The 27853-nt window shown below is 48.1% G+C and overlaps 2 protein-coding genes across 2 annotated transcripts; one reads left to right on the top strand and one right to left on the bottom strand.

Annotated features, from left to right (window-relative positions):
• Positions 1–1252: 1252 nt before the first annotated feature.
• On the bottom strand, positions 1253–7202 carry LOC127585852 (uncharacterized). The gene is made up of 3 exons (XM_052043555.1): positions 6779–7202; positions 4823–5195; positions 1253–3074 (listed from the first exon to the last, which is right to left on the bottom strand). Exons 1-3 carry the CDS (start codon positions 7091–7093, stop codon positions 2941–2943), a joined length of 822 nt encoding a protein of 273 aa, XP_051899515.1. The 5' UTR covers positions 7094–7202; the 3' UTR covers positions 1253–2940.
• Positions 7203–13497: 6295 nt separating this feature from the next.
• Positions 13498–26918, top strand: LOC127585850 (E3 ubiquitin-protein ligase TRIM39-like). The gene is made up of 6 exons (XM_052043553.1): positions 13498–14938; positions 16208–16303; positions 17379–17609; positions 19375–19397; positions 21184–21299; positions 25147–26918. Exons 1-6 carry the CDS (start codon positions 14522–14524, stop codon positions 25656–25658), a joined length of 1395 nt encoding a protein of 464 aa, XP_051899513.1. The 5' UTR covers positions 13498–14521; the 3' UTR covers positions 25659–26918.
• The last annotated feature ends 935 nt before the right edge of the window (positions 26919–27853 follow it).

Here is a 27853-nt window from a genome sequence, read left to right as displayed (position 1 = left end):
ACGAGCACACCCAGGCCCCTTGGTTCAGCCTTAGCCAGGAATGAGCCCGTGATAAAGCCTCAGCCTTGCTATAGTTCCAGCTGGAAGAAGGTTCTGCTACATCAGTACTGAGAGTGGTACTGACAGACCAGAGGGAGTGCAGGGGTTGAGGGAGGTGGTGCTGAGATAAGGCTGGGTATCATCAGTTACTCAAATCTTGCCTTTCTTCACTAATTGTGGCACCTCTGCTGAGTTCTAAAATAATCCCAAGCCACAAACCTATTGCTGGCAACTCTATACGCCTTTCCTTTTAATTAAAAGCTAGTATTTCATGTGACAGCCACTGTTGAATCATTTTCCTTTAGGGTTCTCGTGCCTTTAAGAATTTTTTTTAAATTCCTTTATCCACCATCAAACCTTTCTTTGTATTTTCCCTACAAGCTATGGCCAACTCTGTAGGTGGGATTGGGGCAGTTAACAAAACCAAGAAAGAAAGAGAAATATGTAGCGACTCACCATCCGAGCAAGCGAACTGGCTCAGTGGTCTGGTCGCGCGTCGTCGGAGCGGCGAGGCCCAAGATGGCGTTGGGCCTTCGTCTTCCCCGAGTGACGGGGAGAACCCACGCACAGGAGAAGTTTGATGACGTAGCGCATACGTCATTTCCGTTTTCGGTGGGCGGGAACCATCCCTCCTAAAAGGCCCGTGCAAGGCAGGAAAATAAATCAGTTTTGTTCTGCAGCCCATCGACTAGTGTCTTGCTTTCACATCATGGTAGCAGCCGCTACAAATATATCTTTTATTTTTTGTGGTGAGAAAATTTATTAAATCCTACACTGGATCCGAAATTTACAAATTGCTGTGCATTAAAATTGGAGACATTTTCCAACGTACCAAAATTGATTCAGTGATGTGTTACCTCCAGTGTATCAAACTGTGTTTATTTCCATTAGGAATATTACACCAGATATAAAAGAAACTACAGATGCTGGAAATCTGAAATAAGAACAGAAAATGCTGAAAATACTCAGCAGGTCAGGCAGCATCTGCGGAGAGAGAAGAGGTGACAGATTTCACAGCACTGACTTGGATTTAGGATCTAAAACGTTAATTCTGTTTCTCTCTCCACGGATGCTGCTTGACCTGCTGAGCATTTTCCACTTCTATATAAGAGAGAAAACGTTTATTTTGTTGCAAAGATATTTCCTTTCTCCTCTCCAACCCTCCCCCCACCCTCTCTGCAGCCTAAAACTAATTTGTTTTCTTTGTTTCCCAATTCTAATGAAGCATCTCATGCCTGAAACATTAACTCTGTTTTCTGTCCACAGATGCCACCTGAGTTTTTTCCAGCATTTTCTGGTTTTAATACACCACATTTAAGCATTGGCTTATCTCGAACCCCTAGGTTGAGAGGTGAAGAGGGTTGATGTGGCACAGGGCCTTTGTCATAACCAGAATAGAAGAGAAGATAAGCCTTAATAACTCTACAAGCCCAGCAGCTTCCTGCCACAAGGCTCACAAGTGTATTGGGCAGCAGGTAGGTGTGAAGGCTGTGTCAATAGTATTTGCTGGCAACTCATTTCGCACCTATTAAAATTATGTTTCCTGACTTCAATGTTAAATACGAGACAGAAAAGTAGCCAATATTTAAGCTTAGCAAACAAATGCGCAACTACAGAATGTTGAGTTAGACAAGGGTCATCTTTACACATTTGATATATAAACCTGTGTCTGTGTGGGTTTCCTCCCACATTCCAAAGACGTATGGGTTAGGAAGTTGTGGAATGCTATGTTGGTGCTGGAAGCGTAGCGACACTTGCGGGCTGCCCCCAGAACACTCTACGCAAAAGATGCATTTGACTGTGTGTTTCAATGTACGTGTCACTGATAAAGATCTCTTGTCCTAAATACTTAAAATAACATGACTGACATTAACTTTGTGGACCTATTAATTAAATCCCATACTGATCACTGGCATCAAGCCAAGTAACATTCAAAGACAGATGTGCCCATCCAGTCTTCCTTCGGCTACATGAGTATTAATACATGGAGAAAGAGAAGTGGAAGGTTATTATAATTGTCCTGTATTTGTTTACCACAATGAACTGTAATATTGGTTTGGGGTGGGGTAACTTTGGTTTTCCACCAGTCCCCTAGTTTGATAAGGTGGACTCTTGACTTCACAATCTACCTCGTTATGGCCTTGCATCTTATTGTCTACCTGCACTACATGTTCTCTGTAACTGTAACACTTTATTCTGCGTTCTGTTATTGTTTTCCCTTGTACTACCTCAATGCACTGATGTGGTGAAATGATCTGTATGGATGGCATGCAAAACAAGTTTTTCATGTACCTTGGTACATGTGACAATAATGAACCAATTTACTTGAGCTAAAATGCCCCCAGTCACCCACACAAGGCCAAATAAAACAATTGTTGTGCTTGAGATATTTCTGGTTTCCCATCAGGTGAATCAGGTTAAATTTGAATCACCCACACCCAATGTGTCACACACAATTCTAACAATTGTATTCCAATTACGACGTGATTTAGAGTCACAGAAAAAGAGATGCAGCATAGAAACAGGCCCTTTGGTCCACTGGCTGACCATCAAACACATTTTCCTCACATTCCCATCAACTTCCCCCAGATTCTACCCCTCACCTACACACTGGGCAATTTACTGTAGATAATTAATCCACCAACCCACACGTCTTTGGGATGTGGGAGGGAACCGGAGCGCCTAGGGGAAACCCACGTGGTCACAGGGAGAACGTGCAAACTCCACACACACACACAGACAGTGCCGGAGGTCAGGGTTGAATTTGATTCACTGGAGCTGTGAGGCACTGATCACTGCAAGGTAATAGGTTAAAATTGCCCTCTTTTTCTCTGGCTCGCACATGTTGACGTATGTCACTGCACAGTGTCCTAAACTGAGTTAGAGCAGAACGATCAAGTGTTACTTCCGAAAGTTTCCAACTAAAGCTGCAGTAAAGCTGAGAGAGACAAGGAGAGAGCCCAAAGCAAGTCTGATGATGTTTGGAATTCTGAAGTTGTTCGCACCTTGCGTTCCGTCAGATTGTTCCTTGGCAACTGCAAAATAAAATTAAAGAAATGTTCCTCTTTCGAACTAGAGATCTGCAATTTCATAGCACGTAAAGACTTGCAGCACAGTGGCTTAATGATGCTATACAGGGTGTCTCTGCTGTAAGCCATCCACTGAGGGACGGCATTCACTGAAATCCTATCCTGATTTGATTTCCCCTTCCTGCCCTCCTGGTCAACATTTGTCTAAAGCGATCTGATAATCATCACACTGCTGTTTGTGGACCTTGCTGTGTGCAAACTTGGCGGAGACACTTAAATATTATTTGTTTGTTTTTAACAATGTTAATTAATATTCATATTAATTAAATATTGGTAAAACAATTAATTAAATAAATGACATTTACATGTCTCAGCCAAGTTTGCACACAGCAAGGTCCACAAACAGCAATGTGATGACTATCATATAATATACTATAAAGAATACAGCACAGAAAAAGGCCACCGTGTCTGTTCTGGCCATTGTATTTATTTATACTAGTCCCATTCACCAGCACTTGGTCTACAGCCTTTGCTTTGGCAAATTCAAGACTCATCTGGATGCTTCTTAAATGCTGCGATAATCTCTGCCTCCACCGCCCCCTCAGGATATGCGTCCCCTTGGATCCCCTCTAAAGCTCATACCGCACATCTTATACCTATGCCCCCTTGCTTTAGACACTCCCATTGTGGAAAATGATCCTTGCTGCCTACCCTATCTGTCCCCCTCATGATCTTGTCTACCTCTATTAGGTCTGCCCTCAGCCTCCGTAGAGGAGGTCGCACCAACGTAGAGGAGGCCGCACCGGGAGCACCAGATGCATTAAATGACACCCTCGGATTCACAGGTGAAGCACTGCCTCACCTGGAAGGGATGTTTAGGGCCCTGAATGGTGGTGAGGGAGGAGGTGCAGGGGCAGGTGTAACACTTTGCAGGGTTATAGCGGCTAGTACCTGGGGAGGGAGGGGGATCAATGAGGGAGTCATGGGAGGAGTGATCCCTGTGGAAAGCAGAGAGGGTGAGGGGAAGATGTGCCTGGTGGTGGGATCCCATTGGAGATGGCAGAGGTTGTAAAGAATGGTATGTTGGATGCATAGGCTGGTGGGGTGATAGGTGAGGACTAGGGGAATCTTTTCCTCGTGCCTTGGGGTGGAGGTGGATGGGGTGAGGGCAGAGGTGTGGGAATGGAGGAGATGTGAGATAGGGCTCCATCGGGTGGGAAGAGGGGGAATCCTGTTTTCTGAAAGGGGAGGACATCTCAGATATCCAGGAGTGGAAGGCCTCATCACGAGAACAGATGTGACAGAGACCGAGGAACAGAGAATAGGGTGTCCTTTCAAGTGACAGGGTTTGAGGAGGTGTAGTCGAGGTGACTGGGAGTCGGTGGGTTTGTAGAAGATGTTGATGGATAATCTGTCTCCTGAGATGGAGACAGAGAGATCCAAGAGATCCAATCTTTCTTTATAACTGAAATGCTCCAATCCAGGGAACGTTCTGGTGAAGCTCCTCTGTGCCCTCTTCGTTGCAATCAACAGAACTTATAAAATACCCCAGGTTGAAGAAGCCAATAGTTTCTTCATAAAGGTAATTGTGGTGGACCGCAGGGTAGTCCGGACAACCTGCGGCTCCTGACTACACTTCAAGAAGTCGTCACTATCTTTTGGAAGACGCTACATGAACACAATACTCTCCTTTGTTAAGTAGCATTAATTAGATTGTCCCAAGTTAGATTCGTTATGCATCAGATAAACATTACCTGCTTCTGGAAGTATCGTCAGATTGATTTGACCCGTGGCTGACCATGACTTCCCCTTGATCTTTATTATATAGGTTCCGGTGTCATTGTGCTGTAGATTATGAAGAATCACAGAAGCATTTTCAGGGAAAAAAGTTGTGCGTTGACCATAGGAATTCCAGGTAAAGATGTGCTGGCTGTAATTACCCGAAACATTCAAGAAGCTCCATATCAGGAATGAGGTTGGGAAGGCTTCATATCTCCAGGAGATCTTAATGTAATGTTGGCATCCAGCCTCATAGGAGACAGGGAGAAGAACAGACTGATTGATGACCCCGGTCACTTGGGTCTGGTGCACTGTTAGTTCGGCTGAGGTCCCGCAACCTGTGCAGAACTGAAAGGCACTGCTTTAGGACTCCAGAGCTTCTGCACCGTGCTCAGTCTGGCTCAGAGATAGAAGCTGAAAATTTTCCGCTGCTCTCAGCAGTAACCAGTCCAGGTATCTTCTGTTACATCTCTCAACCCTTACCACCAGGAGGGAGATGGGCAGATGTTCCCCTCTACAACCCCCACCCTGTTTATATTTACAGCAAACCTCCAACAATCCGCCCTCCAACTCTTTAGTGGAGTCCCAACAGAGTCACACAGCACAGAAACAGACCCTTCTGCCCACCGAGTCCATGCCAGCCATCAACCACCCTTTTACACCAATCCCATTTTATTCTCCCCACATTCCCATCAACTCCCCCAGATTCTACCCCTCACCCACACACTGGGCTGCAACTTAGCGGCCAATTAACCCACTGACCCCACACGTCGTTGGGACGTGGGAGGAAACCGGAGCACCCGGGGAAAGGCACAGGGAGAATGTGCAAACCCCACACACACAGACAGCGCCGGAGGCTGGGATTGAACCTGGGGCTGTGGGGCAGCAGCTGTACCTGCTGTACCATGGCGCAAAATTCACTTAAGTTTCTCATAGATTCATACAGCATGAAAACAGGCCATTCGGCCCAATGTGTCCACACTGACCCATCCGTATTAATCCCATTTCCCAGCACTCGGCCCGTAGCCTTTGATCCCTGGGCGATTGAAGGCTCGTCCAGACACTTCTTCAGTGCTCTCAGTGACTCTGCTTCCACCACTCCCTCCGGCAGTGTGTTCCAGGTACTGACCGCTCTCTGGGTTAGAAAGGTTCCCCTCAGGTCCCCTCTAAATCTCTTCCCCCTTCCCCTAAATCTAGTTTTATTCACTAGATAGAGAAGGAGAAAATATTCCTGCAGTTTACCCTGTCTATACCCCTCATAATTTTATATACCTCCATCGTGTCCCACTCCTAACCTATTCTGCTCCAGGGAGAACAGATCTAGTCTCTCCTCATCACTGGAACTCTCCATCCCAGGCAACACCTGGCGAATCTCCTCTACACCCTCTCCAGCGCTGTCATATCTTTTCCTACAGTGTGGTGACCAGAACTGCACACAGTACTCCAGCTGAAGTCTGACCAATCTTTTACGAAGTGGGAGCCATAACCTTTCCGCGCTTGTATTCAATGCCCCAACTAATGAAGGTCAGTATCCCATATGCCTTCTGAACCATATTATCCACCTGCACAGCAACCTTCAAGGATCTTTGGACTTGCACACCAAAGTCCCTCTGTTCGTCAATACTCCAAAGGTCCTTACCATTCATGGTGTATGTCCTAGCCTCATTAGTACTCTCAAAATTCATCACCTCCCACTTAAACTCCATCTGCCATTTCTCAGCCCATTTCACCAACACATCTATATCACCTTGGAGCCTAAGACGACCCTTCACCCTGTCGACAATTCAAAGTTGTTGAACTCGAAGTTCTCCTTATTAAGTTATTTGTGAAGTACACAGATGGGCAGCGAGAGAGAGAAACCCTCGTTATACTGTTACCTGTATAAAATACTGTCAGATATTTTTTGATATTCGCTCAAACATTTAACTCACCCTCTGCGCAGTGACGAAGCAAACGGACCAGAAAGCAGCGGCGAGGAACATTTCTCTGAGCCAGTCTGACACACCAGGAACTGGTGAATCGGCCGAGACTCCCAAGGAGTTGACCCGTACGTGGGGCCAATGGCCGGTGAAGGCGTTGAATACGCACAGGCAGCGTCGCTCCGTGTACACCGCAGTCTCAATCCTCGGCAGCGGCTGCTGAAGAGGATGTAATTCAAGAGATTCTTCTGGGGTCCGGCTCCCTGGGGTGGGAGCTTCACGATTCCCACTCGCTCCGGGGGTGGTGGAAACAGATGTGGGCGACATCCCACTGGGTTTTGGGTTGGCCTCTGTGCTGGAAATGGGTTATCAGACGGGCCGGAGACGAGCGGGGAAGGTATGGAGTTCAGTCAGTGCGGACATCAGCAAACGACGGCAGATGCCGCCAGTCTGAGACAATCGTCAGAAAAAGCTGGAAACACTCAGCGGGTCGAGCAGCGACTGTGTGTGTGTGTGGGGGGGGGGGGGGGGGGGGGGGGGGGGGGGGGGGGGGGGGAGGAGTTCCAAGGCTTCGGGTCTTTTGTCAGAGCGCAAGCAGCGCTCGCCCTGCGGCCGACGGCAGCCCTGTCCCATCACGACTCAGGGGAGGGCCATTCGGCCCATCATGTTCCTCCCGGCCACAGGTGACCTTTGGGTTAATCCCACTTCCCGGCTCTTGGTTCGTGTTCCCCGCACCTCCGGGCACCATATAAACAAAGGCGAGGGGTCCTGTCTCCTATCGACCTTCTACACAGAGTTCTAGGCCCCCATCAGTGAGGCAAACAGCCTGTTAGATCCTACCTGGCGGTCCACTGACCCATAAATCTGATGGGCCGATGTCCATTACAGGTGAAGGATGATAGAATCTGGACACACGGGGGAGACTGCAGACGCTGGCATCTGGAGTAGGAAACAATCTGCTGGAGGGACTCAACAGGTCGGGCAGCGTCTGTTGGCGGGGAGAGGAATTATCGACGTTTCAGGCCGAAACCCTGCATCAGGACTGAGGGGGAGATGGCCGGTATAAAGAGGGGGGTATAGAGAGGGAGGGGAGGGTATAAAGTGGAGAAGGCGAGTGATGAGATCGTAGTATCAGGAGGCCATTCCACCCATCACACCTGTACTGGTTTCTTGAACGAGGTATTGCTATTGGTTTACTATTGTCACTTGTACCGAGGTCCAGTGAAAAACTTGTCTTGCATACCGATTGCACAGGTCAATTCATTACACAGCGCAGTTACATTGGGTTAGTACAGGGTGCATTGAGGTAGTACAGGTAAAAACAATAACAGTACAGAGTAAAGTGTCACAGCTACAGAGAAAGTGCAGTGCAATAAGGTGCAGGGTCACAACAAGGTAGATCGTGAGGTCAGAGCCCATCTCATCGTATAAGGGAACCGTTCAGTAGTCTTATCACAGTGGGTGTCCAGCTATTCTCCTCCGTACTAGATCATTGTTCTGCAGTCTGTCCCCCTCCCCCTCGCCCAGTTCCAACTGAAGTTCACTGCTGAACCTGCGCCCGCTGCCCGTTCAGACCGTGCGCTCCGGATCACGGCAGAAGCACTCAATCGCGGCCCTCCTGGTCTCCCCTCCCATTCACCTGGCGAACCTCTGACCTCCCCAATCCCTTCTGCGCCGCGGCTGTGGGAGGGTATCAGCCTGCACTTGTCCTTCCAGGCAGAGCTCCAGACCTTCGGCCACCCCTCTTCCTCAGCAGTTGCTTCTCGACCCACTGAGATCCACCGGCAGCTTAGGGTTCTTTTTGCACCATTCCTGAAAGGACTGGCTCCAATTTTTTTTTGGGGGGGGGGGGCGGGAGAGCAAAATCCTCATGAAGTCTTATTTTCCTGAAAGAATAAAATGACAAATGGCGGGAGTACGTAATCCATGTTGTAAGATGTTGGAACAACCGATTTAGAAGTCGCTTCAATTCCACATCCCACTCCCACACTGACAGGTTTGTCCACGGCCTCCTCTACTGCCACGTTGAGGCCAGACGCAGGTTGGAGGGACAACACCTCGTATTCCGCCTTGGGAGTCTCCAGCCTGACGGCCTCAACATTGATTTCTCTAACTTCTGGTAACCCCTCTGCTCCCTCCCCCCTTGTCTTCCCTCATCCCTGTGGCCCCCTCCTCTTTCCCCTCCCCCATCCTCATGACCTGCCCATCTATTCCCCGCCTCCCTCCCTCTATTCCATGGTCCACTGCCCTCTCCCACCGGATTCCTCCTCCTTCAGCCCTTCTACCGATCACCTCGCAGCTTCTTGCATCTGTCCCCTTCCCCACCCACCTACCTTCACCCCCCCCCCACCTACCTCCCCCCCCCTCACCTGGACTCACCTGTCCCCTGCCTGCCTGTGCTCCTCCCCCTCCCCCCACCTTCTTATTCTGGTTTCTGCCCTCTTCCTTTCCAGTCCTGATGAAGGGTCTCGGCCCGAAACGTCGACTGTTTATTTCCCTCCATAGATGCTGCCTGACCTGCTGAGTTCCTCCAGCGTTTTGTGTGTGTGTTGCTCTGGATTTAGAAGCGCCAGTGGTTTAACTGTGGTGAGAGTCATAAGCAATGATGCTCACAGTGTCCAGCAGATGGCGGAACGTTCAGCCCTGAGGTCCAAGGACTGAGTAACTGAGGATCAAAGGGTGAGAAAAATATTGTGGACAGTTTCAGGGAAAGACCCCATGAAGTTAACATGGGCGAATAGACAAGGAGATGTAAGTAGTGGAACACATTAATTAAGTAACTAACAAACCAGCATGTATGAAGCACTTGGGAGCATTTTTTATATTGACCTTGTATTTATTGGTATTGATTTATTATGGTCACATGTACCGAGGTACAGTGAACAGCTTTTGTTTTGCGTGCTATCCATACAGATCATTTCATCGCATCAGTACATCGGGGTAGTGCAAGGGAAGACAATAACAGAATGCAGAATAAACTGTCACAGTTAAAGAGAAAGCGCAGTGCAGGCAGACAATAAGCTGCAAGGCCATAACGAGGTAGATTGTGAGGTCAACAGTCCACTTTAACGTACTAGGGGACCATTCAATCGTCTTCTAACAGCGGGATAGAAGCTGTCCTTGAGCTTGGTGGTACGTGCTTTCAGGATATGTATCTTCTGCCCAATGGGAGAGGGGAGAAGTGACAATGTCTGGGGTGTGTGGGGTCTTTGATTATGTTGGCTGCTTTCCCAAGGCGGTGGTAAAAGCAATCCATGTAGTCTCATTTCCCACCACACTTTCCCCACAGATGAGTTACTGACTTGAGACCCCATTCACCCACCAAGGATCCCGTGCCACTATTTCAGGGAATGGGGCAAGTATCCCTAGAGTCTGGGCCAATATTCATCCAGTATTTGGATGTTTATTAACCAAATGTATTCAGTAATATGCAGCATCGTAAAAGAAATCTGGTAATTTTGACATCTTGCTGAGCACACACTGGCAGCGAGTTTCCTTGGGACAGTGCTACAAATATATTTCATTGGTGAAGATATTGCAATGTCCAGAGGTTGTGAAGTTGCCATAAAAATCCAGATATTCCTTTCATACCCTTACAAATGGTTCCTTTTCAGTAAGTTCTATAAATAACCCAATGTCCTTGGACACACAGTACCACACGACCTTGGGAAATGTTCCCACATATTTATGTTTTTCTTCCTTTTGACATATCCCGCTGCCTAAACTTTATTAACGACTTTTGAAACATAGAGCAAAGTCAAAGTCGAGTTTATTGTCACGTGCACAAGTACATGTATACACGGGTGCAATGAAAAGCTTACTTGCAGCAGCATCACAGGCACAGAGCATCAGATAAGAAGCATTCACAAGAAAAACATAAAATATAATTTATGAAACAATTTTTACAAGAAGAAATACAATTAGAATAAAAAAAACCCACAAAGTCCATTTTAGTGCAAAGTGATCAACGTGGTCATAGTGGTGCTAAACTGCAGTGATTAGGGTTGTGCTGGTTGGTTCAAGAACCAAATGGTTGAAGGGAAGTAACCGTCCTTGAACTGGGTGCTGTGGGACTTCTGTACCTCCTGTCCAATGGGAGCTGCGAGAAGATAGCATGGCCCGGATGGTGGGGATCCTTGATGGATGCTGCCTTGAGGCAGCGCCTCCTGTAGATACTCCCGATGGTGGGGAGGGATGTGCCCATGATGTATTGGGCTGAGTCCACTTCTCTCTGCAGCTTCTTACAATCCTGTGCATTTGAATTGCCATACCAGACCATAGAACCATAGAAAAATACAGCATAATACAGGCCCTTCGGCCCACCATGTTGTGCCAGCCTTTAAACCATGCCTAAGACTATCTAACCCCTTCCTCCCACATATCCCCCTATTTTAAATTCCTCCATATGCTTATCTAACAAGAACTTGACCAATGTATCTGCCTCCACCACTACCCCAGGCAGCACATTCCATGCACCACCCACTCTCTGGGTGAAAAACCTCCCTCTGACGTCTCCCTTGAACTTACCCCCCCCCCCCCCCCCATTACCTTAAAGTCATGCTCTTTTGTATTGAGCATTGGTGCCCTGAGAAAGAGGCGCTGGCTGTCTACTCTGTCTACTCCTCTTAATATTTTGTACACCTCTATCATGTCTCCTCTCATCCTCCTTCTCTCCAATGAGTAAAGCCCCAGCTCCCTTAGTCTCTCCTCATAATCCATACTCTCCAAACCAGGCAGCATCCTGATAAATCTCCTCTGCACCCTTTCCAATGCTTCCACATCCTTCCTATAATGAGGCGACCAGAACTGGACACAGTACTCCAAGTGTGGTCTAACCAGAGTTTTGTAGAGCTGCATCATTACCTCACGGCTCTTAAACTCAATGCAACCAGTCAGGATACTTTCAACAGTACATCTGTAGAAGTCTGTTAGAGCACTCAGTCACAAGCCGAACATCTGAAAACATTATAAATCCAGAACTTGTGAGAAAGAAATAAAAACTGAAAATGCTGGAAATATTCAGCAGGTCAGGCAGTGTCCATAGAAAGAGAAACACCAATTACCATCACTCTTTATCTCAGATTTTCAGCATCTGCACCTTCTTCGTTCTTCAAGAGAAACATAAAATTAAGATGGGAAGAATAAAATGGAATTAATTATAAAATAATCAAGTTCCAAGTTACATAAGGAAATCTCTAACCAAAGAATTCTTCCTTTAAGAGCTTCACTGCAGTTATAGAGTCATAGAATTATACAGCGCAGAGGCCCTTCAGCCCAAATCATCCATGCTGACCATGTTGTCTACTTGAGCTGGTCCCCTTTCCCCACATTTGGCCCATATCCCTCTAAACCTATCCTATCCATGTACCTGTCCAAATGTTTTTTTAACGTGAAAAATTGTACCCGCCTCTACCACATCCTCTGGCAGCTCGTTCCGTATACCCAACTTTGTGAAAAAGTTGCCCCTCAGACCCCCTTTAAATCTTTCCCCTCTCACCTTAAACCTCGCCCTCTGGTTTTAGACTCCCCCTACCCTGGGAGTATTCACCTTATCTATGCCCCTCATGATTCTATAAACCTCACAAGGTCACCCCTCAGCCTCCTAAAGGGTCTCCAACTTGAAACATTAACCCTGTTTCTCTCTCCACAGATGCTGTCTGACCTGCTGAGTGTTTCCAGGATCTTCCTGTGATTCCTTGTCCCATTAATTTCCTGTGCAAAATTCAGTCACAAAAAAAGTTAAGAATTGGGAAGCTTTTGCCTTCTGTGGGAGGAGAATAACAGGGAATTCACCTGAAACTAAATCTGGTGGGTTTAAAGCGTTTGGTCCTTTGAAGCGGCTCTGCCATTCAATACCACCATGGTTGAGCCTCTGTCGTTCTACTCCCACCCTCTCTTAGACCGATTTTAGAAATCTATCTACCTCCTTCTTAAATATCCTGAGCCATTTGGCCTCAGCAGCGTCTATGGTAAAGAATTCAGGATTCACCACGCCCCTGATTTGCCTCCTCCCATTCATTAATGTCTAACCCCATATCCTGAGGCTGTGATTTTGCTTCCAAACACCAGGGGAACATTCTCCATATATCCAGGGGAACGTTCTCCATATCCCTCCAGGGGAACATTCTCCATATATCCAGGGGAACGTTCTCTGTATCTCTCCAGGGGAACATTCTCCATATATCCAGGGGAACGTTCTCCGTATATCCAGGGGGACGTTCTCCAGATATCCAGGGGAACATTCTCCATATATCCAGGGGAAAGTTCTCCATATTATCCAGGGGGACGTTCTCCAGATATCCAGGGGAACATTCTCCATATATCCAGGGGAAAGTTCTCCATATTATCCAGGGGAACCTTCTCCAGATATCCAGGGGAACATTCTCCGTATATCCAGGGGAACATTCTCCAGATATCCAGGGGAACATCCTCCAGATATCCAGGGGAATGTTCTCCAGATATCCAGGGGAGCATTCTCTAGATATCCAGGGGAACATCCTCCAGATATCCAGGCTGCCGAATTATTTCTGAATTTTGTTTATTAATCAGGAGGATTAATTTATAACAGATTATTAGAGGAAACTATGACATATTACAAGTATTGGTTTACTATTGCCACATGTACCGAGGTACAGTGAAAAACTTTGTTTTGCAAGTCATTCATACAGATCTTTTCAAAACATTTAAGTACTTTGAGGTAATACAAGGGAAAACAATAACAGAATGCAGAATATAGTATTACAGTTACAGAGAAGGTGCAGGGAGACAAATAAGGTTCAAGGGCCGTGACGAAGTAGGTTGTGAGGTCAAGAGTTCATCTTCAACACACAGGTCTATTCAAGAGTCTTATAGCAGCAGGACAGAAGCTGTACTTGAGCCTGGTGGTACATGTTCTCAAGTCTTTGTATCTTCTGGCTAATGGTAGGGGGGAGAAGAGAGAATGTCCGGGGTGGGTGGGGCTGTTGATTATGTCGGCTACTTTCCCGAGGCAGCGGGAAGTGTAGACGGAGTCCACGGAGGGGAGGCTGGTTTTTGTGATGGACTGGGCTGTGTCCACAACTCTCTGCAATTTCTTGTGGTCTTGGGCAGAGCAGTTGCCACACCAAACTGTGATGCATCCCAAAAGGATGCTTTCTATGGTGCATCTATAAAAATTGGTAAGGGTCAACGCCGAATTTCCTTAGCCTTTTGAGGAGGTAGAGGTGCTGGTGAGCTTTCTTGGCCGTGGCGTCTACATGGTTGGACCAGGGCGGGTGGGGAAAGCTTATAATAATCTTGCTCACACACAATGTTGGACACTTAAGGTGAAAACTTTATTCCTTTTCTTGCTTCAGTAGACGGTGAGGAGGGAGTAAGAAGTCCTCCAGGTGCCTGCCTGGGCAAAGCTGAACCTTTCAGGTGCCAACTCAGTGACTTCCACTGCAATAGAACCACTTGGGATCTCACTTCCGCAGCGCAGCTTCCGGCAGCGGAGCGCCGCCTGTTGGCCACGGACGGGGACTACAGCGGAGCCCCAGGAGACGTCACACGGGGCCGCTCTGTGCCGGCTGGTAACGACGCAGGTTCGAGTCCAGGCCATGACCAAGATATTGGAAGGGGGGGGGGGGGAACAGCAAAAGAATTTGCAAGCAAAGCCGAGGTGGAGATGGTGAACGAAGCAGCATCTTGGATTTACAAGTAAGGTTTGCCTGATCTTGGAGACTCTGGTAACCCCTAAATTATCGCCGAGAAGGATTGGGAAAGAAAGGCGAAAGGATGGATGTAACTTCGGAGAGAGAGTTGGAAAATATCATAAACGAAGCGATCTGCTCGATCTGCCTCGAGTTTTACAGGGAGCCAGTGATGATAGACTGCGGCCACAACTTTTGCAAAGGCTGCATCCTGGATTACTGGGAGAAGCAGAACGGGAGCGTCTCTTGCCCCAAGTGCCGGGAGGAGTTCACCCACCGAAACATCAGGCTCAACCGCTTCGCCGCTAGCATGGTGGAGAGCGTCCGCAAGCTGACCCTCAAGCCCAAGGAGGCGGGCGACCTCCGCTGCTCCCAGCACGACGAGAAGCTCAAGCTCTTCTGCGAGAGCGACAAGTCGGCGATCTGCGTGGTTTGCGCCGTTTCCCAGGAGCACAAGGACCACAAGATCAGCCCGCTGAAGGACGTGGCCGAGGTCTACAGGGCAAGTAGACAACGAGCGAAGGAGGGGGGTGGGGGTCCGTGTGGCGGTCCTGGAGGCTCCGGGTGGCTTTGGTGTACACCAATCCTGTGTAATTCTCACACAGCAATCCACATTACCCGACCCGCACGTCTTTGGGATGTGGTAGGGAAACCGGGTTCAATGTGCCATGTCCCCCACAGCCGGAGGTCGGGATCGAACCCGCGTCTCTGGCGCTGTGAGGCGGCGGCTCTACCCGCTGGCCGGGGAAGTGACAACTCCGGCGGCTCAGCACTGGCTGAGCTGGACGTTCTTGGGATTTGGACAGATTCCACGCACGGCGCCGCCCTTTATTCTGGTCGCTATTGTGGTGTTGGAGAGGGAGGGGGGCTGTCGGCAGATTCACACACGACGCAGTACAATAATCACCAGGTAGTCTGTTGGAGGTGTCGACTGAGGGGCAGTGACTGGGGGCAAATCCATCCCAGACTTCGCCTGAGAGACCCGGGGTGAAATGGGGTTGGGGCACTCCCCCGGCGACGCAGTGGAGGGGTCAGGCCGGGCTGTCTGGAGTGGGACCTCTGACTGAGAGGCGTTAGCGCCAGTTACCGAGACACAGCTGGGTTATCCTTGTTGGCATCTGGAGGTTTGAGCTCCTAATGCTGCCAGGCACTATCCAGGCAGATCCCAGTCTCACCCCCACACCCCCACCCTCCCCTCCACTGAAGAGCCCACGCCACTGTTTTGAAGACTACCAAAGGATCTCAATGTTTATCGCTGGCCTGGTCTCGCCCAAAACCAGGTTTTCTGGTTGTGATCGCTGGTGGGATCTTGCTGTGCCGCTCGGTAACGCCGGTAACTTGGACAGGAAGGGCATTTAGGGGATGCGGTCCTGACACAGGCAAATGGGGTTAGCGTAGGTGGGCATCACGGCCAGCATGGGCATGGTGGGCCGAAGGGCCTGTTTCTGCGCCATGTGAGTCTATCATACTTGCAGCAGAACCAAGGAGTCAGTGGGCAGGAGTTGAACAGCCAATGAACCTCGGCTCCCTAGGCAAGAGCACTGATCTCCTCTCTCCCATCCCCACCTCCACCATCCCCTGTGCCACGATATTGGTTGTAACGTTCGGGGTCCCCTGAAGTTATTGTTGGAAAGGACAAGTGCCTTTCTCAATGGAGGTGTAGTTCACGATAAGGAGAGCTCTTGCCCAATGTTCCTCATCTTGGACAAGGTGGGCTGGAATTCTCCATAAAAAGAGAATGTGGCAATTAACTGTCCTGCAATACTTTCAGGGAAAGCTGCAAGGTGCCTTGGAGTTTCTCAACAAGCAAGTAGATGAAATATCCAACTGTCAAATCAATCAACAGACCAACATCACTGAGCTGAAGGTGAGGTTCTAACTCAGCCATGGTCACACGCAACTGGTCAGACACGTCCGGGTTACGAACACAAGTCCTGATTACAATAAAGACTTGGTGGTAAAGGGCTCTAATGTGTGTGTGGGGGAGGGGGGGAGAGCAGTATGGAAGAGGGATACTCCCAGGTAGGAATGAATGACACAGGGAGAAAGTGCATAATGTGACCCTCAGCCATCACATGGATGGAGCCCATTGCTGATTTCACCCTGGTTTTACTCAGCAGCAGAGATTATTACTGGGCAGCGTCCAAACCTGGTGAGGGACCTGATTTCTACCAGGCCATCAGCCCTCTAGACTGACCAACCAAGCCACGAGGTGCACAGGAGTTGAAGAACGTGCAGGCAAGGGATCTCCAAGTGAGACACTGCTGGCAGTCCTTGCCTGTGTGCTGTGTCTGGAGATCAAAGCATCTAATGCTGGCTGGCATTTGGTGGGGTCATTCCACTAAAAATAGAATTGCCACAGAGAGAAAGGTTAAAGGTGGGAGAAGGTACCTCATCAAAGGTCAGACAAGGGCATCCCGAAGTATGAGAGAGGTGTCACAAAACCTCCGTTGTATGATACAAGAGCTACAAGACTCTGGGTGGACAGAGACTTAGTTGACAGTGAAGAGACCAGAACTACGAGACTGTACAACAGTTTTTAGACAAATGCCACGTCAGAAGCCCTGGTTTGCACAACAGCGTATAAGAACTTTGGCTGCTGCTGAACACGTTTATACAATTAGTGCAACACACTGAGTTCTGTATTTTCTTCGTCCAACTTGGTTTTGCACTAACTCTGCACTAAATTTGTATTCTGTATAAACCGTTTTTTTGCACTATTTGTACTTGCACAATATTTTTGTCTGCGTTTGTTGTATGTCTTCTGTTTTATGAATGTCCTCTGTTGTGTGAGTCCAGGGGAGCGACATTTCGTTCCTCCGTGTGACTTTATAGCATATGGGTGAATGACAATAAAGGATAACTTGAACGAGAGAGTTGGAGCAGGTGGTCAGTCAGTGCGTTGTTCGTTGCATTCAGACAGTGCAGCTTCATTTTCACAGAAACAAGCCGATGATATGCGGAAGAACATCGAGTCCGAATTTGCCAAACTTCGGCAGTATCTCCGCGAGGAGGAGAAGATGCTGATGGGAAAGATTAAGCAGAAGGAAGACCGTGTCTTGCAGCAGCTGCAGGAGAACCTGAAGGCAGTGTCAGTGGAAAACTCATTGATGAACCAGCGGATTTCAGACATTCAGAGGAGGATGACCCTCCAGGAGGCAGAGCTGCTGAAGGTAGGGAGAGGTCTCGCCTTTCCCCCAGCACAGGTGGAACCACCGGCCACTTGACTGGGCAGTGGTCCAGAGTGATCAGGTGTAACACTGGCTTTACTGCCATCCCAACACTGGTACCCACTGGAGAATCAAGTGATTGTGGGGGATCTAAGTCTAGTACCCATCACTGGTTGGACTAAAGGTGTTTCCGTATCAGAATGGGGCTTCTGAGGCAAGAGCAGAGGACACATCTGAGACATGGGTGGAAAAGGTTCATGTAGCTTCAGGTAGAATGCCTGCTTTGCACATAAGAGGCTCCAGGTTCAATCCTCAGCACCTTTCCATCTTAAGGTGTACCCTGGCGCAGCGGGTAGGGCCGCTGCCTCAGAGCCCTAGAGACACGGGTTCGATCCCGACCTCCAGCACTGTCTCTGTGTGTGTGGAGTTTGGACGTTCTCCCTGTGACCATGTGGGTTTCCCCCAGATGATCCGGTTTCCTCCCACATCTCAAATACTGTGCGGGTCGGTGGGTTACTTGGCCGCTGCAAATTGTCCCTGGTGTGTAAGTGAGGGGTAGAATCTGGGGGGAGCTGATGAGAACGTGGGCAAGAATAAAATGGGCTAGGGTAGGGTAAATGTAAAATGGGTGCTTGATGGTTGGTATGGACTCAATGGGCGGAAGGGCCTGTTTCCATGCTGTATCCTTCTATATGACTCTAAGTTGTAATCAGAGCTCAAAATGTGGGCTGATGAATGTAAAATCCAGGCAGATTTGCCAGAGTGTGAGTTGGGACCAAACATGTGGTGGAGAAGGGAGCATTGGTCAAGATGCTGTGTTATTATACAGGTACACTGGGAGAGGGGGGAAGGAATGTGACTGAGCTGAAGACGGGGAGAATATCATGGATGTGGGCTTCTGGATGAACTACTGGGATCCATGGGTTTCCCCGGGTACTCCTGCTTCCTCCAATAGCCCGAACCTATGTAGCTTGGTAGGTGAATTGGCCACTGTAAATTACCTCATGCAGATGGGAGGGGAGGAGGATCAGGGAGGAACTGAGGAGCACGTGAGAGAGAATAGATTACAGTGAAGTGTTGGGACTGATGAACTTGCTCTGTGAGCCAGCATCCACTTGATGGGTGGGGAATGACCTCTTTTTGTTTACATTGTCTCAAGGTGGAGCTGAGATATTACAGTAGGGTGGGTCTAAGTATGGTTTGGGTAGGGTTTGGTGTAACGTTTGAAGGTAATAGGGTCTGATGTGGTCCATGGCAATAATTACCCCAAAGGGTTTACTATAACATACGCTGAGTATGATCTAAGGTAATGAGTAATATGTAGTAATGTTTAGGTATGGTCAGGTAATACTAACTCAATCAGAATGGGCTTACAATAATATATTTAATGAAAGAGGTAAAATAATAGGCTTTGGGTATGAGAGAGAGTAATATTTACCCAATATTAATGAGTTCAGTATAATATACTCTTGTAAGGTCTAAGATGATAGGATCTGGGTGTGGTCTGGGGGTAACATGATTTTTGCAGGGACTTCAATGATAGGCTTTAGTATTTTCAATAATCATTGGGCACAGATCTTACAGACTCTGTGGACATTATTGATATCGACTGGGATGTGGAGCGCAGTGGTCCTGCTGTAGAGCTGATCGCTATTTATTGGATGTTTCAATGCAAGTTCGACACATCGAGGTGCAGTTGACGCCATTGAAATGAATCTTGAAATGATTGTCTGCTTGTACTCTAACCTTCTCCATTCTTTACATCTAGGACATAAAAGCAGTACTTGAAGGGTATGTAATCCATTCTGTGTTTATCCTATTTACTGATCATTTCAAAGCAAATCCTGTTCGATAAATAGTATACTTTGTCTTTGCTTCTGATCTAAACAAACCCAAACCTTTGGCACGGCGCTGAGCAGGAACAGTGGATTAGCTTTCTCCAGATTTTGCATGGAGACTATCTTTGCACACTATTGTCAAGGAGTAAGTCAGTCAGCAACTTTTGGAGTTGTGTTTAACAGGGAAATCGCTGTCTGAGTTATCCTCCTCCCCGAGATACCATGTAAGGATGTGAAGTTCCTCTCCCCACCAGTTCCTCTCTGTTCACACACAGTCAGGATGAGTCTATGCCACTGTAAGTGAATTTTATTAATGGCATGACAACTCAGAATTACTCCTAAACAATCCCTTTGCAATGTAAGTATAATTTTATCAGTGTGATGTCTCATTTACTTAACATTACATACTTCAAAAAAAAAGTTATTTCCCTTGATCTCTCTTGATTTCAGGCGTTCTTCTTCCTCATTAGAATCATAGAGTCATATAGCACAGAAACAGACCCTTTGGCCCAATGTCCATGCTGTCTACACTAATCCTACACCGATCCCATTTTATTCTGCCCACATTCCCATCAGCTCCCCCAAGGTTCTACCCCTCACCCACACATTAGGGGACAATTTACAGTGACCAATTAACCCACCGACCCGCACGTCACTGGGATGTGGGAGGAAACTGGAGCACCCGGGGGAAACCCACGCGGTCACAGAGAGAACCTGCAAACTCCACACAGCCAGCGCCGGAGGTCGGGATTGAACCTGGGTCGTTGGAGCTTTGAGGCAGTAGCTCTGCTAACTGAGCCACTGTGCACATGATTATTTTGCATTCTATATTTGATTTTATACCAAACTGAATATTTTGATTTATAATTACGACTTAGACTCTGTACATCTCAGAGTTTGCTGCTTGTTTTGACTTCTCCCTGCTCCTTTGGACCATAGATTCCTGCAGCACTGAGTCACATGTGATCATCCAAAAATCTATGGAAGTCCTTGAACATCTGTCAATTCAGCAAACATTGAGCACTGTCCCTTCTCCACCAACCATAAAATCAGGGCCATAATGACAAAACCATAAGGAACATAAGTAGGTAGGCCATTCAGCCCCTCAAGCCTGTTCTGCCATCCAGTAAGATCATGGCTGATCTGACCTTGGCCTTAGCTGCACCTTCCTGCCTGTTCCCTGTAGCCCTTGACTCCCCTATAAATCTCGGTCCTGAATGTATTTGACGACTTGGTTTGAACACCTTCCTGTGGTACAGAATTCCAAAGACTTCCAACTCTGAAGGAAGGAATTCCTTCTCACCCGAATTTTAGATGGGTGACTCCATCTTCTGAGACCCTGCCCCCCCCCCCCCCCAACCCGGTTGGAGTCTCTCCAACCAGGGGAAACCTCGTTACATCATCTTCCCTTTGCAAGACCCCCCCTCATCTCTCATTTACCAACTCTGCAGCTGAGTGGGTATTTTAAACCCCAGATACCTCACCTATAATGTAAATGGACAGTTGATGTTTGGCATCTCAAGTGTAAACCACGGCACTAAATTTGAACACTATTGAACCAATCCTCCATTTGCTCCTTCGTTTTAACTCTAACCAATAGAATCATCTCTTCAGCCGACAGTAAACTGACCCCTTAGTGAAATGCAAATGGAACATTATACTCAGTTCGTAGAGATTTTTGATGTATATTTTGGAAAGATTTTGGACCATTAGGTTCAGTAACATTGATTTTCACACAGTGTGGAGATGCCATATGTCAGACCCACGGAAGTGCGCATTGATCTGAATCTACATGAGCCCATCGGACCTTTGCAGTACACAGTGTGGAGACGGATGCTGAGAGTTATCAGTCCAGGTAAAGTTAATTACAATGAAAGGCAAAGCTTGTGAACTTCAGTGTTTGCTGACAAATTTGGACTCAAGCAAAGTGGTTAAGACACAAACAAGATTTTGCAAAAACAACAGAAAGCAGATTTGAACGACTCCCAGAGAGGCCAGAATGGAGGTTTGTTAGAACAGGGCCAGGAATGAGCGACTGAGGAAGGTGGGGTTGTCCTGCTGTTATGCTCATGTTGAAAGAGGTGTTTCGTAAAGCACGTGTGACCCCAGGATTTCTAAACAGGCCCAATGAGGTTGAACTGTACAAAACTCTGGTTCGACCACAACAGGAGCATGGTATCCAGATCTGGTCACCGGACTTCAGGGTCTGAAGGTCTTTGAGCGGGTGTGGGAGGGATTGACTGGAATGGTGTCCACGGCTGTGGAGTTTCAGCCACAGAAAGAGTCGTTCTCCTTGGAACAAAGGGGCTCTGTGATAGACCTCTGCAGGAATCAATCCCAGTTTAGGCAGGATAGACATTAGGAAGTTGTTCCCATTAGTGACGGAGAGATACAGATTTAAAATTATGGACAGAAGATACAAAATCTGAGAAGATCTTTTTGCCTTAGGGAGTAATCATTTTCTGAGGGGGCAGTGGGAATGAATCAATGTGGTAGGTACGAGACAGAATAATCTGCAGGGCTATAGGGACTTACGTGGTGCGGTTCTATGCAAGTGGGGATGAAGCAAACTCAGTTATAACCTGAAAAGGGAATTGGATAAATCCCTTGAAAGTGCAAGATTCATAAGGCTTTGGGGGAAGAGCAGGAAATGTTGGAATCAATACTTTAGATGTTTCATACGGTCAGTACAAGATCATTCTGTGCAGTGTCCAATCCTACAGGAAAGAAGATTGAAATGAATGGGCTGAAATTCAGTTTGAATGTTCAGATCAGCTACCTGTTGTTCCCTTGACTGCAGAGGAATTAAATATGATGCAATGTAGATTTTGACAACCGATATAATCATTCAAAGTCAAATCCAATGCCCGTCTGTGCATCTCCACTCGAAACAAATATCCAACCCTAAATATTTAAATCAATTGTCATGAGTTCCTTTACTCAAAAGGGTAGTGTGCAGAGATGACCCATTTATAGGAGACCAAAGTCAGTGTGAATTCAGCACCAGGCAGAACTAATTGTTCAATTGCTTTAGAGGTTTGGGAACAAACTATCCATTTCTTTGCTGAGAGGATAAAGGGAATTAACTCAACTGGGACATAACTCCCCCAACTATGTTTCCTTCTCTCAGTGTCACACTCTGTCTAAGACATAAGGGACCATTCACATCAGAGATCAGAACAGACCAGCTTCTGTTCTTTTCAGAAAGAAGCAACATCTGCCTGCCAGACTTGTTACTTATTAGAACCACAAAGACACTTTATAAATCTGAAGAATGAATATTCGCAACAATCTCTGCACCTCAGCCGCTGCATCTCTCCCCTGTAACCCGTCCACCCAGTGTTCCCTTCACATCACCCAATGACTGCTTGCATCAAAACCATTGAAATGTTGAGTTGGAAGAATGTGTTTTAATCTTTACAGGTCCTCTCCGGGTTACGAACACCCGACTTACGGGCAGACCGCACATACGAACGAGCGTTTGGGAGACCGGTGAGATGGACAAGGATGGATTTGCCAGCTGCTGCGGAGCTGCCGGCATCTTCTCCTGGGTGGGAATGGGACATTTCCCTGTTCCTTCTCTCCCCACACTCCCTGTTCACTGCTCACCAATCTCTGTTCACTCCCCCGTCACTGCTGGTTCTGCAATCCTCTCCCACACACTGGGTCTGTTCACTTCTGCTTTACCAACAGTTCGGGTTATCAAACAGTTCTGAGGAGCGGATCCCTGTTGTAACCTGGGGACCGTCTGTACCACTGCACCCCTTCTGAAACACACACCATGTGCATCCTCTGCCCATGGTACACCACCCACTGTGGACCCTGCCTATTGCATACTCTGTCTGTTTCAACCATTGTACCCCCACACACACCCGCCACCCTATATCCCACCTAAATATCCCATTCATTATACTCCTGGCCTAAAACCCCAAACTTTACAACCCCTGTCCATCCCACCCCCATCAATTTCCTACAGCAGTAACATCAAACGATAAGACCATAAGATATAGGAGCAGAATTAGGCCATTCGGCCCATCAAGTCTGCTCCACCATTCATACACGGCTGATTTTTCCTTCCAACCCCATTCTCCCACCTCCTCCCCGTAACCCTTAACTCCCCCACCAATCAAGAACCTATCGATCTCTGCCTTAAATACACCCAATGACTTGGCCTCCACAGCCCCCTGTGGCAATGAATTCCACAGATTCACCACCCTCTGGCTGAAGAAATTCCTCCTCATCTCAGTTCTAAAGGGACATCCCTTTATTCTGAGCCTGTGCTCTCAGATCCTCAACTCTCTGACTGTAGGATCCTAGACTCTCCTGCACGTCCGCTCTATCCAGGCCGTTCAGTATCCGGTACGTTCCAATGAGATCTCCCCTCATCCTGCTGAACTCCAGTGAGTACAGGCCCAGAGACATCAAACGCTCCTCATAGGTTAATCCTTTCATTCCCGGTATCATTCTCATAAACCTCCTCTGGACCCTCTCCAATGCCAGTACATCCTTCCTTGGATACAGGGCCCAAAACTGCTCACAATACTCCAAATGTGGTCTGACCAACACCTTATAAAGCCTCAGCATTACATCCTTGCTTTTATATTCTAGTCCTCTCGAAATGAATGCTAACATTGCATTTGCCCTCCTTACTACCGACTCAACCTGCAAGTTAACCCTTAGGGAATCTTTCACTAGGGCTCCCAGGTCCCTCTGCTCCTCCAATGTCTGAATTCTGTACCCATTTAGAAAATACTCCACACCTTTATTCTTCCTACCAAAGTGTGTAACCCCACACTTCCCTGCACTGTATTCCAGGCAGCTCCTGTTGGTCTGGTATTGGTTTATTATTGTCACTGGTACCGAGGTACAGTGAGAAACTTGTCTTGCAAACCGATCGTACAGGTCAATTCATTACACTGTACTACCTCAATGCACTCTGTACTAACCCAATGTAACTGCACTGTGTAATTGATGTAGTACAGGTAAATACAATAACAGTACAGAGCAAAGTGTCACAACTACAGAGAAAGTGCAGTGCAATAAGGTGCAAGGTCACAACAAGGTAGATCATGAGATCAAGAGTCCATCTCATCGTATAAGAGAACCGTTCAATAGTCTTATCACAGTGGGGTAGAAGCTGTCCTTGAGCCTGGTGGTACGTGCCCTCAGGCTCCTGTATCTTCTACCTGATGGAAGAGGAGAGAAGAGAGAATGACCCGGGTGGGTGGGGTCTTTGATTATGCTGGCTGCTTCACCAAGACAGCGAGAGGTAAAGACAAAGTCCAAGGAGGGGAGGCTGGTTTCTGTGACGTGCTGGGCTGTGTCCACAACTCTCTGCTGTTTCTTGTGGTCCTGGGCAGAGCAGTTGTGTCCTTTGCCTGTCACCCCTGGGGCACATTCCTGGCTCCGGGGTCACGTGCGCTGATGGGACAAGTTGTCCTCTTCGGTCTCTGGATGTCGAGGAGCATCGGAACAAGCAGGGAGACTGCTGTGGCGTCCTGCAGGACCCCCACCATTCCCAAGAGCAAGTAGGGATCCCCACCATTCCTGGGAGGAACTTTCAGAGCGACTGGAAGTGCCCAATCCCCTGCCCTCCCTTCCTTTGCCCAGGCAGTGCAGAGTGACACCCAGGGATGGCGACAGATTCACCAAGCACGCCCCTCCCTCACCCTCCACCTGACCTGACCTTCTCTCTGCTTCAGTGCCGGCCTCCCTGACCTTGGACCCGCAGACGGCGCACCCCCGCCTCGTCCTGTCCGACAACGACACCCAGGTGAGGCGCGGCGACTGGAGGAAGGTGCCCGACTTGCCCGAGCGCTTCAACTTTCTGCTCAGCGTGCTGGCGACGCAGGGCTTCACCTCGGGCCGTCACTACTGGGAGATAGACGTGAGCAGCAACACGGCCTGGGACGTGGGGGCCGCCAGGTCCTCGGTGACGAGGAAGTCCATCCCGGAGACCGGCATCTGGGCGGTGGGTCTGTGGGACAAGGAGTACAGTGCCTTCACCAACCCCCGCACCTCCCTGCCGCTGACCGTCAGCCCCAAGCGGCTGGGGATCTACCTGGACTACGAAGAGGGCCAGATATCCTTCTACAATGCCCTCACCATGGATCACATCTACACCTTCACCGACACGTTTACTGAAGCCGTCCACCCCTACTTCAGCACGGAGTGCAAAACCAACCCACTGAAGCTGGTCACAGTTCAGATGTAGAGCAGGAGCCAATTCCAACTGACCACCCCCCAAAGGGAAGCTTTCCGTTAGCAGAGGCCGGGCCACTGGGCAAATGTACCCAGATCCCTCCGTGAAAGAGGGGAGTGTGCCCCATGTGCTTTGAGCCGATGGAACCCTACCCCCCCACCACAACTCACCCCACTCACCACCCACCACCCCAACCCTCCTCTTCTTTCTCAGTGCTGGGACCGCACTCGCAGCCAGAATGAGTGAGCAATTGTGACAGACAGTTGTATCAGTATTGAATCCAAATGCAGGCGTCCCCTGGGTTCAGGGGAGGGGGGAGGGGGCGGTGGTGTCGCATTCCGAGAAAAAGGCCCGCATCGCGATTTCCCGCAACGTGAAGTCACATCATCTGCGCACACATCAAGAAACGCGAGTTGAAAAGAAAACAAATGTTGGGGGTTTGTTTATTAACTTTTTTGTTCTCATGTAATTTCCGTCAGACCGAATTTAATTCCGTTATGTCAAACTTTTGGGAAGTGAGTTGTGAATTTTGTACGGGTGAATTTCCATAACCCAGACAGCCATAACGCGGGGTCCACCTGTGCACGGTTCGTTCGCTGCTTGGTTTGGGTAGGGAGCGGTTTCAGAGAGGAGTGAACTGTAGAAAAACTGCCTGCAACTGTCAGCAGCATTGTGGAAATTAGTGCCTTGTTCCTTATTGCCGATCATCAGTGTTTTTTTTACTCTCTGGACAGATGGGAGGTGTTGCAGTTAGTCTGAGACATTTTGAAAGAAAGGATTTATCCTCACAGTAAAGAATGGGCTCCTGGTGTCAACTCTCAAGTTCTCTTTATATTGCAGAGATGACAACCTTCTAACCAAGCTTGCACAGCAGGGAGGTTTACACCAATCTGCAGCTACACTGGCTGAGGGGAGAGAAGGTTGTTGAAGGAGGGATAGGAGATTTAGTTAAAGATGAGTCTTCCGCACCGAATCTGGGGAAAACACTCCAGCAAAGGAGAGCCTCTGGGCAAGTACCGTCATCCTGAATTAGTATGAATGAGGGAGATGCCAACCCACTTCAAATTAAAGGTCCTACTCAATCAAACAGGAGTTATGTGGAACTGTCTGCATTGAGAGAATGTAATACCCTGGATTTTCTACTCTACTGTACCCCAAAGGGTGGGAGACCAGCAGTGTGATTGGCACGGGAGCAGGAGACAGTGTTGGTGTTTGGGGAGGTGGGAAGGGGGAGGGATGGTAGGTGTTTGGGAAGAGATTGGGACCAGCAGTATGATTTGGGGTGGGGAGAGAGATGGGGAGCAGATGGGTGGGATTGGGGGGGCAGGGATCAGGATCAGTGGCACACAGGAGGTGGAACCTCAGGGTTGGGGGGGAGTGGCTGCTAAATGGGTGGGGGATGGAACTAGAATGGTGCTTCATTGCAGGAGTTTGAGGGGGATAGTGTAGTGTTGCCCAAGGTTATATGTAAGTACCTTGCTTGCCCTGCAATCCTCCCTGTTTGGGGCAATGATGTGAAGACCATGATATCGCGGGACTGCCCAGGACAACATGGTCCCTGTTCTCTCATGATGCTCCAGAAAGGAGCATTGCACAGGGAATTTCATCGCCCCAGACTGTGTCCAGGCTGCAGAGGCAGGGATTGCCCAGATGAATTTTCCAAGTGACAACAAGCAACCCAGAAATAGTTCTTGTACTTCACTCGTGGAAAAATTGATTTCAGCTTGTATTATACCGAACTGTAACAGCGTCCTGCAGCAGAACTTCTGGGCCAACATTCACCAGCTCAATAAAAGAGCTCAAGTCAGGAATTCTCAAGTTACTGGTGAGAGGTTTGTTAATTGCAGTTTTCTTCACATTGAATTGTATTTTAACTTATTATATAATTATGTAAAGTAGATTTTTGAGAATTGGGAAAAATGTAGAAATTTTGGCTACTTTGTTTGGATTCATAAAGGCCTTAGATGCTGAGCTGAGATTGGTAATGTGCTTGGGTGGCCAACCAAACCACCAAACTATGCTGTAAATACTGCCTATCACACGTATGTTTCAGGACTGTTGCATGTGCTGTACAATTAATAAATACATGACTCCTAGTTTCTCAGTGCTTTATTGATCTGAGGATTAAGTTATGGGTGACACCCCCCCCTCCTCCAGGTGCAGCTAGTCGGACCACTCCCTCATAACGCCAGACACAGGGGTTCAGA

Source organism: Pristis pectinata, chromosome 34, assembly GCF_009764475.1.
Source record: "Pristis pectinata isolate sPriPec2 chromosome 34, sPriPec2.1.pri, whole genome shotgun sequence".
Taxonomy (NCBI): Eukaryota; Metazoa; Chordata; class Chondrichthyes; order Rhinopristiformes; family Pristidae; genus Pristis; species Pristis pectinata.
The sequence above is the reverse complement of the archived record's forward strand: the minus strand, read 5'-3'. Positions and strand labels throughout refer to the sequence as shown.